Source organism: Callionymus lyra, chromosome 7 (genome assembly GCF_982586985.1).
Source record: "Callionymus lyra chromosome 7, fCalLyr1.hap1.1, whole genome shotgun sequence".
Lineage (NCBI taxonomy): Eukaryota > Metazoa > Chordata > Actinopteri > Syngnathiformes > Callionymidae > Callionymus > Callionymus lyra.
The window spans coordinates 11,511,760-11,527,944 of NC_141824.1; the positions used below are offsets into that span (position 1 = coordinate 11,511,760).

Consider the following 16,185-nt stretch of genomic DNA (forward strand, 5'->3'; position numbering starts at 1 on the left):
TTCTTATATTATTTTGATTTATTTTTCATGAAAAATTGCTGTATTTGCTGTGGCTAATGGAAAAAAACAAAGTTCTACCTTACCTTACCTTAATGGAAACATAAAGCACAACTAAAGTGTATTACTATTCAGATTGCGTACTATGGACGATTTTTTTTAATTTTCATTAACGGCTCTGTACCTTCAAATGATAAAAGCATTTAAGATATATCTGCATATCATGTCAATAAAGTTAATAAAGAAAAAGATGGCCTTTAAATAAACTTTTCCAAGAGCTGTTATGATACATGACTAAGATATTGGAATCAGTGTTGAAAAGGTACATTTCAAATCAATCATTAAAATAACACTATTAATCAGGATAAAAGGGAAAAACAAGCCTAAAATCAAAAAATGTTTTGACCACTGTTGCATTGTGGGACACATGATTGACGCGTCGGCCATTTTCCCGCTGGACGCTGCCTTCCATTGTGGATAGTCGTGAAGGAAATAACAGTCAAGCGAAACACTTCTCACCACTTCTACTTACTTTTCTCCCAGGTAAGCCGCACGAAACGACCCTTTCCGGGTCTCGGACAACTTTTGAGAATATAAAGTTACTAACGGGAACATAATGGCGTGAACTGAGAGCGATATCTTCCTTTTATTTTGATATTCGTGAAGCCCAGACGCGGCGGGGATATGCAGCCTTTTCGCTCCCGCTGAGGAGCTGCTGCTCGGGGAAGATGTGTCGCTTCACCTCGGTGTGGAGCGATGGAGAGCCACCGTGAAGCCCATCTACGGCTATTTTGGAGTTCTCTCGGGTGTTTTCTGTCTCATCCCGGTGTTTATTCGTGAAATCGCTCCTTCGTTTGTTTGATATTCGAAGTTGTTTACATGCGACGCTTCCGCTCTTGCTCTTCATTCCGTCTGCGCATCAAAACGCCGCCATCATGACAGAATGGCAGTGAACGGCGGTGGGCGGGACTTCGAGCCCCGCCCACTCCGCGTGATTAGCGCGTTGTGATTGGTTCACGTCTCGTATTTTTTTTCAGTAACTTAACACTATTGGCGTCTGTTCCCACTGTTTATCTCATTGTTTATCTTTCGATCAGGTATTTCGTTCAGTTATTTAAGAAGGACGTTCTTTTTTTAAAAACTTTTACTTTTAATGGCCTGTCTGTTTACAATTTCAAAGATTAATTGTTTTGGACGCATCAGCAGATAGATCTTGTAAATACTTCCCAGTGATATAAGTGTATTTTTTACTGGGATCAATATTAAGAAAGTTATAGAGTTTTAAAACCTGTTAAAATACACTCATTTCCAGTTGAATTTCCAATAGGGTTCAATATTTTATGTATTTAAAAGAAGAGGTTTAATTATGTTATAATGATGTTAAACATTAAAGTTAAAAGAGAAAATATGGCTCAAAAAAGAAAAAGAGTAGCTCAGCTTGAACAAACATGGCATCATTTGTTTGAATATACAGTAATGGAAACATACAGCACAATTACAGTGTATTACTATTAAGATTGCGTACTATGGAAGATTTATTTGTATTAACAGCACTGTACCTTCAAATGATAAAAGCATTTAAGATATATCTGCATATCTTGCTGAGAAAATAGTAAGTAATATTCTAAATTAAGTGACAACGAAGTATAATTACAATTAAAAGTGCATTATTTTATACATGAGAGATGATCTAATCAACAAGTCAATATATGGATCAGCTTTCAGTTTATTTATTTCTGTGAGTGGTCCTGGTGTCTCAAAATTAGGGCTGTAGTGTTGCAATCATTTCACGATATATTCAGGTCACGGTACTATTTGTTCAGCTCAGGATACCATTAGATACAATATATTTCGATACACTCGTATAGTTTTCAGATCGATTTTAGGGGTCACTGAATTTTAGTGACTTCTTGTGATTGCTCCACTCTCTTTTGGTTAAATTAATATAATAAATGATAGAATAAATGGGATTTCATTCTTTAGCAGCAGAGGATTTAATGACTGATGCCATCTAGCTGCCAGACGTTTAATTGCAACCCCAAGATGACCAAACACTGAATATTCGCATGTTAATTTTTAATTATTATAACGTAATTTTTTTTTGTTACAACATAAACCATGGCCTGTGTAATAAGTCTTGTGTGTCCAATTTTAGGTGATTTGTAGCAGCAATGGCCCGTACCAAGCAGACCGCCCGTAAGTCTACCGGAGGTAAAGCTCCTCGTAAGCAGCTGGCCACGAAGGCGGCTCGTAAGAGCGCCCCTTCCACTGGAGGCGTCAAGAAGCCCCATCGTTACAGGTGAATACAAGAAGAAACCTGAACATCTAATGTTTTTGCTCAGAGAAAGTTACATTTAATGTTCCATTTCCAAAAGGCCCGGTACCGTGGCTCTGCGTGAGATCCGTCGTTACCAGAAATCCACTGAGCTGCTGATCCGCAAGCTGCCCTTCCAGCGCCTGGTGAGAGAAATCGCCCAGGACTTCAAGACCGACCTGCGTTTTCAGAGCGCCGCCATTGGAGCGCTGCAGGTACGTGAAGACAACATTTTCACATTTTAAAGTAGTTACTGTAAAGGGTTTAAGTGGATAGAGCGTCTGAACATAACCAAGTTGGCCAAATAAAAGTCCATAAAAATATATAATCTGTATTAAAAACAAGGGCTGGACACTCAAGTGATTAAGCAAGATCAACGACAACTATCTTGTATATACTAGCCTGGTCATAGAACTGACAAATAAACAGTTCAAGGTTATTATTTAGGTCCTGAAGGTAAGGTAAGGTAAGGTAGAACTTTATTAACTAAATTGTTTTTTTCCAATAGCCACAGCAAATACAGCAATGTTTCATAAAATATAAATCAAATTAAAATAATAACAAAGAGAAATAAAGAGAAAGAACAAGATGATACAATCTAAGTCTAAAGATAAAGAACATAGATCAAAGAAAAATTAAAAAGACAAAGGATACAAAGACTAACATAGAACCGAACATAGCCATTAACAATGCATGTAAGATATCAAACAACTAAATAATTTCTTGGCTAGACGCTATTTTGTAACAGGCTATTTGAGCTATTATAGAAATGTTTATATATAATTTATATAGAATACAGAAGATGGAAGTCAAATATTGTAACTTAAACAAGCACGCAATACATTTTTGATTAACACCTGACTGTGTTAGTGAATATAACGGGTGTAAAGAAAATATTGATACACTTAAACATTGCGTAATTTAAAAATAAATACCACATTGATATTCGACAGCACTTTATTTGTTTGTTAATCAACACTATTATGCAAATATTTCCTTTATTTGCTTCGCTTGTGAAGAACAAATGTTTAAACTCAGTAAGCTGACGTCAAGTATGTAACAGTGTAGTGTGTTTATTTTGCTGCAAATTAATTCTCTGAAAAAAAAACACAATATATTCTTGTTCCTACAGTATCGCAATATATCAGATTGTATCATGATAATGTACTTGTCGTGGATGGACAGGAAAAAAAAAAGTGTCTGATGCCTTGTGTCGTCCCTGCAGGAAGCCAGCGAGGCCTACCTGGTGGGTCTGTTCGAGGACACCAACCTGTGCGCCATCCACGCCAAGCGCGTCACCATCATGCCCAAAGACATCCAGCTGGCGCGCCGCATTCGCGGGGAACGTGCTTAAAATGTGTTTTTATTTTGATTTTTAATTAATACATTCTTTTCTTCCCGCCCCCTTCCTTCTCAACCTCCCTTTTAAATATCTGTCTCTCCGTCCCAGTACTCTCCCCGATGTGTTAGTAGTATGTAGAGGCGAAACTGATTATATTACCGATAAAGTGTATAGTGGTGTTTTTTCTTAGCAAGCAGACCTCTAGGGTACGATGTCTCGGTGCATGCACCAACGTGTTGGTGAAGGGATTTTCTTCTGAAGCACACACTATCTTGCACTGTCTCTTTTCTGAAACCCCAGATTCTTCCTGGCCTGGTTGAGACACACTGGTTGGCCACGAATCAAAAGAAGAGCACCAGACTTGAACAATGCAACATAGGACAGGACAAAAAAAAAAAGGGAGAAGAGGGAGGTGTTTGTCTGTCTTCCCGACAGATAGGGTGCTAGATGATCCTCTTCTCCCGCTTTCTACCTTCGACCGGCCTCGACCGACACGGCGTTCTGCGTTTGTTTCGCGAGGTTTTTTTTGTCCTTGTGTGTCTCCACGAGCGTTTTCTCTGATCACAAACAAATCAAGCATCTCTTTTTTTTGGACCATCCGTTTTCCATCACCCGTGTGTGTGTTTTCATACGTGACTGTTTTCTTGCTGCAGTGTATTTCTAATTGACGTGGAGATGCAAAAAAAGAAGAAGAAGAATGTCATAACTACATTTTCTGTAGTGAATGTTTTGGCGCCAAAGTAAAAAAAAATTGCTTTTTTAAAGAGGACTCAACTGACTTTGATACGATTGTTTGGCTCTCCCGAAGCAAGAACCAAAAGTTAAAAAAAAGAGAATAAAATATGAAAATACATCTCATTTTCTTGACTAAATCTCCACTCGCCACTGTTTTCCATCATCTGTGTACCGTTTCTCAGGTTGATTCCACCTTTAACTCTTTATTTTTTTGTTGTTGCTCGATTACATTTTTGTTTTAACATTAAATGAACTATTTGTAATTTCAAAACTTGTCATACAAACTGGTAATAAATGGATGTTACAAAGACGCTCTGTTGTCTTTCCTCTTTTTTTAATCAAATTAAATCACATGTTTGCACATCTACTGTATTATTACGGTTAATAAAACATTTTTAATTATTTCATATCATTTTTAATGAATTTAACAAATGACTTATTCACAAAAGGAGTGAGTTTTAATGGTAAAGAATTGGGGTGAATGAACCGCACACTGCTAGGATTGGTGGAAAACAATTGGGTCACATGATCAGCAGCAACTCGGTGCAAAGAGTCGCTGAAAACGCTGGAAAGAAAAAGTTGCAACTTGCCAAGCTTGAAAGAGTTAAACCGGTCTGTACCGGAAGTTACAAAATAAAACGATTATTGGCAAAAATAGAAGGCGATGAAAACGAACTTGAGCTCACCCCATACAGCCGTCATCTGATATTTCTTCACAAAACTAATAGTTACGTGTGTATATCTATGAATAAGACGCGACACGTGTTGCTATTAACTGCACTTTTTCTTTTATTCCGGCGGAGGCTCAACCGGAAATGGTTTTACAGCAGATTTGTTTTGCATGTCTGTCATCACATGATATTTGAACAGCAGATTAAGATGAATTAACCAGTTTGTTAAAGTTGCTCTTGACTTTTAGTCCATCTTTTTTTGACACTCGAGACCAACTTTTGAACGGATCAGTTCGAGGATAAAAAAACATTACATTAACTACCAATGATGTGTCGCTTTTTGGCTAAAATCTCCACTTTTAAATCAAGACTTCTGTGGATATAAATGACTCGGTGTTGGAAACGAACCCAAACAGGTAGAAAAGAAGAAGTTGTGGCATCATGTCGGAGAGAACTCCTCTGCTCCACTACCGTCTGTCCACGGGCGTCCATGACTCGAGCGGCCGGACCTCGCGGGGTCCCCCGGGTCCGGGTCCCCGGCGCAGGTCGAGCCCCGAACAGCCCATGAAACTGTCCACCTTCTTCGGCGTCGTCATCCCGACCCTGCTGTCCATGTTCAGCGTGGTGGTCTTCCTGAGGATAGGTGAGTCCATCGCTGAGATTTTTTTCAAACAACAAAAACACCCCAAAAAAACACTTCCGTAAAGGTTGCGTCTGACCCAGTGTTCTACCCTTTTTCTTTTTTTTTTACTGATGCTGGAGAGAAACAAAAACTTGATCCCTTGAAAAAAGAATGAATCTAAGAATAAAAACAAGGCGTTAATTGCCATTAAAAAGTTTCAAAAGTCGTAAAAAATGTGAATAAATTAATAATATTTATTTATTTGTACATATATATTTTTTAATACATTATAGATTTACTACAGTTGTTCATGCCTTAAGCTCTGGAATGTTACGTTTTTTCAAAGTGAGTGGAACAAAAAAAAATCAAGGTATTATGGTAATATAAATATATTGGTGAATTGTTTTGTTTTTACTTTATTTTAATCATTTTTGTGTTCAATTGAATCTCAAATAGCATTTATAGTGTTGATATTAACTAGAATTAAACTGTAGCAACCATGTTGATTTTACCAGACAATTCGATTTTTCTTTTTATATATTTATTTTCCTGGCTTTTAATCACATTTCTAAATATATATGTACTCTCAAAACTTATATATATATAGCAGTGGTGCCTCACATGGTTCTCCATATCTTGGATGAATTATTGTTTTTTTCTTATAGATTGAACGTCACATTTCTACCTATAAAAATACTTTTATATCAAATAATATATATTTTATTCATTCACAAGTATTTTAGGTTACTATAACCTTATAACTTTATTAATGTAGTCAATTCAAAGTTACCCTTAAAATATAATTATATATTATTCCTATTTCTGCTTTCCAGGGTTAACTATAACTTGGTACGGGAACTGGTGATTTTGGGACATTTTGAAACCATGATTTTTAACATCATGTCCAAAAAACTAACATATTAGGCCATTAACATTATATTGTTTAAGGAACATTATCTTGTCTAAGGAACCTAAAGACCACGAGCATCTTCTGAGTGTCTGAACTCTTCAGTGTGTTATTTTCTAGGCTGGCTAAAGGTTACGTTCTGCAGTGTTTTTCTCCATGAAATCGAGACTTGATGTGAAGAAAACGAGATGTTCCGCCGACTCAAACTGTGTCAATCTTTAAATTTCAAAGCCTAAAAAAAGGTCACAGTCAAGTGTCTCAAGTTCCCATGCATTCACCACATATGTTACTGTCTGTGCTCACGTCAAACCTTCAACATTTCTGAGTCTTTCCTCCGACACTGGTCGCCCCCCCCTCGACCCACCCAAGTCCCGTGAGGCGTCAGCTGCTACTGCCTCACACACACAATACTTTCTCACACATGCAGACTCACATGAGCAGATTGACAGTCAGACACTCGGGGGCGACCGTCGCCGAAGAGGATGAATGGATGAATGTTGAGCGACTAAGAAAGAGGATTGAATGTAAGGGTTTGAAGACTTTGAATCTAAAATTTAACAAAATAATTTGTTGATTTAGTTTGACTTTTACAGCATAATTATTACGTTTACATCTTTAATACATCTAAGAATACAATTTTTGAGGATCATCTAATAAATAAAGATGAATTTCTCATTAAAAAACGAATTCTTCTTGAATTCACTAAACCTTCTCTGTCCTGTGGATTAAAACGTTTCAAAAGTCGTTAAAAAATGGGAACAAACGATACGTTAATATTTAGTAACATTTATTATTTATTTGTATATATATTTTAACTACAGGCTTTTCCTTGATTTTCTGGAACTCCTGTTGTGTTATCAGTTTTATCTTGATCTTTAAAATATATACTTTATTGAATATTGTTTTGATTGTTTAAGCGCTTTGTGACCCTGGTCCGGAAAAGCGCTATACAAATAAAAATTACTTACTTACTTACTTACTTACTTACATTAGAGATTTAGTATTGTTGTTTATGTTTTTTCAAAATGAGTGTAACAAAAAAATAGTTTTATTGTAAAATAAAAATCTTGGTGAATTGTTTTGTTTTTACTTTATTTTAATACAATTTTGGAGGATCATCTTATAAATAAAAATTAATTTCTCATTAAAAAACGAATTCTTCTTGAATTCACTAAACCTTCTCCTGTCCTGTGGATTAAAAAGTTTCAAAAGTCGTTAAAAATGTCAACAAATGATACGTTAATATTTAGTAACATTTATTTATATGTATATATTTTTTAACTACATTAGCGATTTACTATTGTTGTTTATGTCTTAAGCTCTGGAACGTTATGTTTTTTCAAAATGAGTGGAACATCATCTAATAAATAAAAATGAATTCCTCGTTAAAAAACAAATTATTCTTGAATTCATTAAACCTACAAAAGTTGTAAAAATGTGAACAAATGATACGTTAATATTTAGTAACATTTATTTATTTGTTTATATATTTTTTACTACATTAGAGATTTACTATTGTTGTTTATGTTTTTTTGAAAATGAGTGGAACAAAAAAAATTAAGGTTTTATGGTAAAATTAACATCTTGGTGAATTGTTTTGTTTTTACTTTATTTTAAAACAATTTTGGAGGATCAACTTATAAATAAAAAACAAATTATTCTTGAATTCCTTAAACCTTCTCTGTCCTGTGGATTCAAAAGTTTCAAAAGTCGTTAAAAAATGTGAACAAATGATACGTTAATATTTAGTAACATTTATATATATTTTTTAACTACATTAGAGATTTACTACTGTTGTTTATGTTTTTTTCATAATGAGTGGAACAAAAACAATTAAGGTTTAAGGTTTTAAACATCTTGGTGAATTGTTTTGTTTTTACTTTATTTTAATACAATTTTGGAGGATAATCTAATAAATGAAATAAAAAAATCTCCTTGAATTCCTTAAACCTTCTCTGTCCTGTGGATATTTAAATAAGATTTCATAATCGTGATTTTTATGACTAGACGTCCGCTTACTCGTCAAATATATCCGGAAAAGCAAAGCGTAGTAAGCGGTGAAAGTAAAGTGTCTATTAGTGTCCGTATTTCAAGGTTAAAGGAGAAGTGAAAGAGATTTTATTCGTCGCCACATCTGGTCGTTTCTCACTCAGATATTTGGTTTGATTGACTTGAATGACATTTTACCGCCGTTGTAATCATCTGGCGGCAGAAGCGTTCGGTCAAAGAAGCTCATTTAGTTTTCAAGGAGTAGGAGGAAAGATTGTGTTGTTGGAATGTCACCGTCACAAACTCAAATGTCATGTTTATTCACTAATGTATGTTCACACCATTTGTATCATCTGGTGCCGATATTTAGTTATTTTCTGTACTTTTGTAAATCTATTTTATATCCCTTTTGATGTTTATGTGTCTTTTTAGAGATATTTGTCTTGTAGATGGTTGTCATTTATAGTATTTAAGACACTTATTCAAAGCCATTAATTCAGAGTTGAACAACAGTCATGGAAGTAAACTTGTGCTATCGGACTTTGAATATGAATTTCTAACGCAACCGCATCAAAATTGGACATTGAATTTGAAAAACCATCAAATTTCTGCCTTTTTACTGTTAAACATGTGAATACTTTAAGTGTTAAATTGAATCCGTAAAAAAATATGCAGTGTAAATGATTCAATGTAAAAAAAAAAAAGTAAAATAATATTCAGTTTAAGAAATTTGGTGTAAACAAAATTCAGTGTTAACATATGATGCATCTTTACATCATATTTTACTTTATTCGCGTTAGTATTGTTGAATATACGATAGTACTCAACACATTGCACTTCAAATTTCTTTAATTCTTACGTTGAATTTCATTTGCATTGAATTGATTGACACTGAATCTTTTCACGTTTTTTTGAACATGGAATTCCTCAATGCATTGAAAAAAAAAAAGATGCCCAAAAAAACTTAATTAAATTCAGATTTTGATGCTTTAAAAATTCAGTCTCCAACAATTATATTCACAGTCATAAACGGACGATAAGACTGTCAGTAAGATTCTTACTTACCTTTCCTTACAATAGATACGTAAGCCTTATAATTCTTCCAGATTCATGGTGATACTTGATCATTATCTTAACCTAATTTCACTTGTTGAACTTTTTCATAAATAACACCTTCAAAGACATGAAGTTATATTCAAGTTTATTGAAAAACATTTACACAAATACAAGAGCTAAAAGTTTAATTACATTTGCCATATAATCTTGATTTCAAGTGTGATTTTGATATCCCAAATATAGTTGAAATAACACTAAATAAACCATCTCCTTTTTATTATCTTATACTAATGTGAAAAACAAACTCTCCTGACTCGCTCACATGTTTCAAATGTTGAAGTCTTTCTCTCCAAGATGCAGTAAGTCTCTCATCATGACCATGTTTTGAACTTGTTGATTTATAAAGCTCATCTGAGATCTGGGCGAACAAGAGGTTACGAGAGCGGAGTCCATTTTGATGTAATAATAGCTCCAGCCAGCTGTAATCGCGCCCGCTTTGTTTATACAACGAGTCCCTTGGAGGTGGAGACTTCCGGGATTGATGACGCTGTGTGACATACCTCGATGTTTAACCAATCACAGCAGCGTAGGTGTGGTTATGGTAAACATGATTTAATCTCCATAAAAACCAAGTGTTTTTCTTCTTCTTTTTTCTTCCGCAGGATTCCTGGTGGGCCAGTCGGGTTTATATCAAGGTATCGCCATGTTCCTCGTGGCGTACTTCATCATCAGCATGACGGTGCTCTCGGTCTGTGCCATATCTACCAATGGCGCCCTGGACGCTGGCGGAGCCTATTGTATCCTCTGGTACACCAACTGTTGCTCAACACCTATAACTGCACTAGTTTTTTGTCACAACGCTAACATCGTCGGCACCATTTTCGATACCATAAGGATTTTAAAAACATCAAAATATATATAATTATTAACAAGAAAAATGCAAAAAAATAATCTATGTTACAACATTTAATAATTAACAGAACCACAAGTTGAATATTTAAAATAAAACTATATTATAAAAAAGTCTGATGTAGTGAAAAAAAACCCAACAATTAGATGGTATCGATACCTTTGACAATGAAAATGTTCCTTTTTTCTAGAGTTCCAATATTTTTGACAACACTAAACTGCACTAGGTCTGTGTTTGTGTACTTTTTTTGTTTTTTTTTATATAATTATATTGTACAATTCTGAGTTCGGGGGCAGGAGTGGAGTAAAAGTATCATGACGTTCTGTTCTATGTTAGTCTTTGTATCCTTTGTCTTTGTTATTTTTCTTTGATCTATGTTCTTTATCTTTATCTTTAGACTTAGATTGTATCATCTTGTTCTTTCTCTTTATTTCTCTGTTTATTTTTTATGAAAAATTGCTGTATTGCTGTGGCTAATTGGAAAAAAAACAATTTCCCGAAAGAGACCTCCTGAGGGATCAATAAAGTTCTACCTAACCTAACCTAACCTATAATTTAGAATTTCACAAAATAACCTTCCAAGGGGATTACTATCTTCCCACGATAGAATTATGTACTATTATGTACCTGACCTAGAGCTACTCACAGATATTTATTATAATTTAACTTATAACTTAACTTTAACTTAATATTTGTGTTCATCAATCTTTAAGTGTTTGTACTGTGGTGTTTGTACGCTGTCTTTTTTGTTTCTGTTTGTGAAACTTCATTTAAAAACAAACATTTAGTATCAACTAATGTTTAATTTTGAATCCTGTTGCCATCTCTGTGTCAGTCGAAGCCATAAATCTGTCGAGCGACGACTCCTTAATGAAACTCAGACATGATCAGTCGAGCCTTGGGTCCGGAGTTCGGCGGCAGCATCGGCCTCATGTTCTTCCTGGCGAACGTGTGCGGCAGCGCCCTCTATGTGCTGGGTCTGGTGGAGGCGGTCGTGGCTACATTTGGAAAGCCAGAAGGTAAATAAATATATCTTAAGTAAACATCCTGAAGTAGCACTTTAAAGTGGTTCTTGTCCTCCCCTCAGAAGGAACTCTGGCACTGCCCTACCAGGTTCTACCGACGACCTACTGGTGGACGGTGCTCTACGCCACCGCCATCGCCCTGCTGTGTCTGCTGGTGTGTCTGGTCGGCGCTCACATCTACGCCAAAGCCAGCTTCCTCATCTTCCTGGTGGTCATGTTCGTGCTCGGCACCATCTTCGTCAGCTTCTTCGCCGTCAGTCCTCGCACCATCCTGCTGCCCAGTGCCACCGGCACCAACCCCGTCACCAACGTCACGGGACCCACCACCGCCAACTTCACCGGCTTCAAGCTGGACACGCTGCTGGGAAATCTTTGGGGTGAGAGGAGTCGAAAAGTCAACCATTATTTCTCATTATTTTCTGCAGATTTCCTACGGCTTCCATCAATACATATGCAGTGGTGGAGGTCGTAAGTCTTGACCCAGAGACAACACAAGGGATACCAAATACGCATTTGTTTTTTTCCGGGCCTCTGGTTCACCTTCTGCTTCTCCATATGTTGGCGTTTTCCGTTTTTATCTGTGTTATCAGGAAATTGAATTGTTAAATGTAACATTTCAAATGTGGAAACTTTTAATTTTTCAATGGAAATGCTACTGATTTAAGCATCAGGTTTTACTTTTATAAATAAACTCAATAATTCAAACATTTAAAAAAGAATGCATTTTTAAAAAATAGATTTTGATATTCTAATAACAATATATTTATTTTTACATTTTTTTAGATTTCATGTCGGAATGATTGAATTAAATTACAAAATTAAATTAACTAAATTAAATAGTTAAAATAATTAAAACAATATATATATATTTTTTACATAATTAAAAAATGTAATCAACATTTCCATGTCTAAATAATTGAATTATTAATTAAAAAAACGAACTCAACTTTTTAATTCATAAATTATTGGATTAAATTATTAAAAGTTCGATTTCAATTACAATGATTTTTTTATTATCATTTTAAATGTTTTATTAATTTCATTTCTTTACTGATGCCACTAAACTACTTATCCTTATTTTATTGTCAGTTTTTGTTCAGTATTGAATGCTTTTGAAATCAATATATATATATATATATATATATATATATATATTATTATATATATTATAATTATATATATATATATATATATATATTTATATATATATATATATATATATTATTATTCTTTTTTAATTATCCGAATAAAAATTGCAAACGCTTTGTATATAATATATATATATATATATATATATATATATATATATATATATGTTAATATATAAACAATAATATTAAATTAATTTGGCAATTATTGAAATTATTGAATTTGATTATAAAAAAAAACAAATACAATCAACCATTCATTTTACACATTATTGGATTGAGTTATTCAATTAAAAACTAATTTAGTGAGAATTCTGAGCCGCTCTAGTAGAAGAACTCGCATTCCCTCGATCCTTAAATCTCTTCACTGGCTGCCAGTTTCTTTCAGGATCAACTTTAAAATTCTGTTTCTTACTAAAAATAATTTTAAAAAACAACAGCGTTTCAATGAAAAGAAATTGTACAGATATGACATTTTAAATTCTATCAATCAATATTCTGATGGCACTCACATACTATATTACCATCCATGTCTATGAACTAAAATCACACTCTGACATGGGAGTATCTTGTGACTCTGAAATGCTGAAAAAGCTTGAAATGAACCTCGAAAAACTGAATTTCTATGTTGAATAATATTATTAATTGAAGTGTTTTCAAGGTCAGAATAACAGAACAACTTCTTCTCCCTCGTATTTCGTCTCATAGCGAACTACACTGTGGACTACACCACAGGAAACACCATGACCTTCGCCACCGTGTTCGCCGTCATGTTCAACGGCTGCACCGGCATCATGGCCGGCTCCAACATGTCAGGTATGTAGCGTCAGAGTGAGACTCTAGGCTGAGTGAAGACTTTTTTTTTTCCTTCTCCACCAGGCGACCTGAAGAGCCCGAGCTACTCCATCCCTCGAGGCACCATCACCGCCGTCATCTTCACCTTCATCATCTACAACCTGCTCAGCGTGCTGGTGGCCTGCTCATGTGACCGGTCAGTCCAGATCCTTAACTACTTGATATTTATCTTTTTTATTTATTCAACCTTTATTTCCAAGACTTTTTTTTCCTTCAGTTCTCTTCCTTCTTCCATGTAAAGTAACTTTTTTTTAAAGGTTAAATCATGTCTGCACAAAACTTTTAAATGTTATTTTAGTTGTAACCAAGTTAACTTTTAAATTTTCTGTGTCTTCAGAAACAACATTTTGAATATATTTATATGCAAGTTTGAAAAAATCGGATTATAATTGAACATTTGCATCGTAATACTTCATGAAAACTAACTTTTTAATCAATTATAACATGGAACAGTCTTTGATTATTGCTTTAGAATTTTTTTTTGGCTTAATCTTTCCCTTCACAACCTTTGTAGCAAATGGGTAGAATTCTAAGCACGACCTAAAACGGTTAACCCTTGTGTTATCTCAGGGTCAAAGTGACCCAAAGGCCCGACAAAAAAAAAAAAAAATCCCTTGTGTCATCTCTTGGTGAACGACCTCCCTTGACTTCGATTTCATTTTAGTAATTTTATTGTTTATATTTTACTAACATGTGGTTAATAAAATATTTTTTCTTCACTATTTACAATAATATTGTTTATACATTTTTATATTTGTGTTGCATTTAAACTTCCGTCCTCTAGATGGCAGCAGTCATTACGTCTTACGCAGTTAAAGGAAAAAAATTCAATCCTGCAAGTGTGACGACTGAGGACGATTCATTGTTCCTTTTTCCGGGATTAATGACAAAGTGTGACAAACCTCGATGCTTGATCAATCGCAGCACAGCGGGTGTGGTTATGATAAACATGATTTCATCACCGGCAAAAGTGGTTTAAGTGGGCGGGGCTTAAGATCATTTTCTAACGTACTAAGACACAGTACTTTGCAGAAGTATGTTGAGAAAACGACAAGGATGACACAACTTAAATAAATAATATAATAATAATAATATAATAATATAATAATATACACGACAACAGTGACGCATCATTGTAACAATGTTTAAAAGTCATTTCTATCAATATTTACACTGTAAAAAAGTTTTTCAATCACCGTTTAATTGAAACTCTGGTCGTCCTCTTAAAAGTCCATGAATAACATTTTTAAGGATGAATCAGTTCCTCTGGCAGCGGGCCCCTGGGTTTGGCTCCGGTCCCGGCTCACCTTGATATCCCGCGTTGACTCCCGAACACATATATTACCTTTTACTTTCCCTCCCGACGTCTCGCGGCCGATTATTATTCTCGGCGGGCGCTCGGCGACCGTGCTGTTTTCCTGAGTTATGAGGATTTCACCGTCGCTAACAATAATAGCCAAACTCTTCTAATCAATATATTCCTTAATGGTTATGGATTAAGTGGCCACTTCTAATGAGGAAGTGTGTGCGACGACGACGGAGGCGGAGGATCGTAAGCTGACTCAGCAGTTCTGCCGAAGCAAGGACAAGAATAAGAAAAAGACTCAGGTTCGCTTTTTTATATCTGATCACGTCATCAACGAAACGTTGATCTTCTCGTGGAACTTTTTTCTTTTTCGACGACGGCTGCTCGACCGTCGCCTCCATCTTTCATAAGTCGTGACCTTTAAACTGTCGTAGGATCAGTTCTCGGTGAAGCGATCAGTCCCCGAACAATGGGCCGACTTGAAATAAGGCGTCGAGGGAACCTTTTAGACGACGACACGTGATTACAGTCGTGCCTCGTTTATTCCGAGGCGCAGTTTTCACACTTGTTATGTAAATGTTATTCAAATGGAATCCCGTCCAACAAACCCTCTTGGTAACGGTGACCTGAACGGCTCCTGTAACGCTTTGCCGCCCAGCCAACAAATGGCAGTGTCGATCATTTATGAAAATCAGCCATTTTTATCAAATTACTTTAAATACAGGGTTGTAGCAACAAATCAGCTGCCACTCAATGGAGAAGTTCATAGAAAGTAGAGATGTGTGTTGTCATAAATCTTGCGTTACGATCTGTTCAAGATACAGGGGCGAAGAATACGATATTCGGCAGTATATTATGATACTGTGTGAACAAGGATATATTTGTAGTATCTGCTTTCGTTTGTTTTTAAAAACCTAAATATGTCCAAAGATCAGCTTTAAAAGCTGCTTGTATCGACTGTATCCTCTCGTCCTCAGTTATCACACTTGCAGGATTACATTTTTCCAAGTTGTAATGACTGCTGCCATCTAGATAACAAGTTGATTTGCAACACAAAAAGTGTTTATTTGCAACACAAAAAGTGTTTATTTGCAACACAAAAAGAAAAATAGAAATTTTATTGTAAATAGTAAAGATCTTTTTTACACACGTTCGTGAATTATGAACAATAAAATAACTATGATTAAAATTAAATGTGTTGTGAAAGCTAAAAATAAACAACTAAATTGTTGGCTGTTTTTCTGCTTTTGTTTAAAAAAATAGATTATGGATCATGATTTCAGTAACATTTTCTTCAACTGTAGATAG

At 35.1% G+C, this 16,185-nt stretch overlaps 2 protein-coding genes across 2 annotated transcripts in view; both read left to right on the top strand.

The window, feature by feature from the left end:
- The first annotated feature begins 405 nt into the window (after positions 1-405).
- On the top strand, positions 406-4,699 carry LOC148075043 (histone H3.3A). The gene is made up of 4 exons (XM_087796497.1): positions 406-540; positions 2,153-2,296; positions 2,373-2,526; positions 3,537-4,699. The coding sequence occupies exons 2-4, from the start codon at positions 2,169-2,171 to the stop codon at positions 3,663-3,665; spliced, it is 411 nt and encodes a 136-aa protein (XP_087652623.1). The 5' UTR covers positions 406-540; positions 2,153-2,168; the 3' UTR covers positions 3,666-4,699.
- A 756-nt stretch (positions 4,700-5,455) lies between these two features.
- LOC148075044 (solute carrier family 12 member 9) overlaps positions 5,456-16,185 on the top strand; it is a 79,722-nt gene continuing 68,992 nt past the window's right edge. Inside the window, exons 1-6 of the mRNA XM_087796212.1 lie at positions 5,456-5,702; positions 10,296-10,430; positions 11,425-11,562; positions 11,631-11,945; positions 13,425-13,532; positions 13,596-13,707. Of these exons, the coding sequence (XP_087652338.1) occupies positions 5,501-5,702; positions 10,296-10,430; positions 11,425-11,562; positions 11,631-11,945; positions 13,425-13,532; positions 13,596-13,707 (1,010 nt within the window). The 5' untranslated portion in view covers positions 5,456-5,500. The remainder of the gene's footprint in view (positions 5,703-10,295; positions 10,431-11,424; positions 11,563-11,630; positions 11,946-13,424; positions 13,533-13,595; positions 13,708-16,185) is intronic.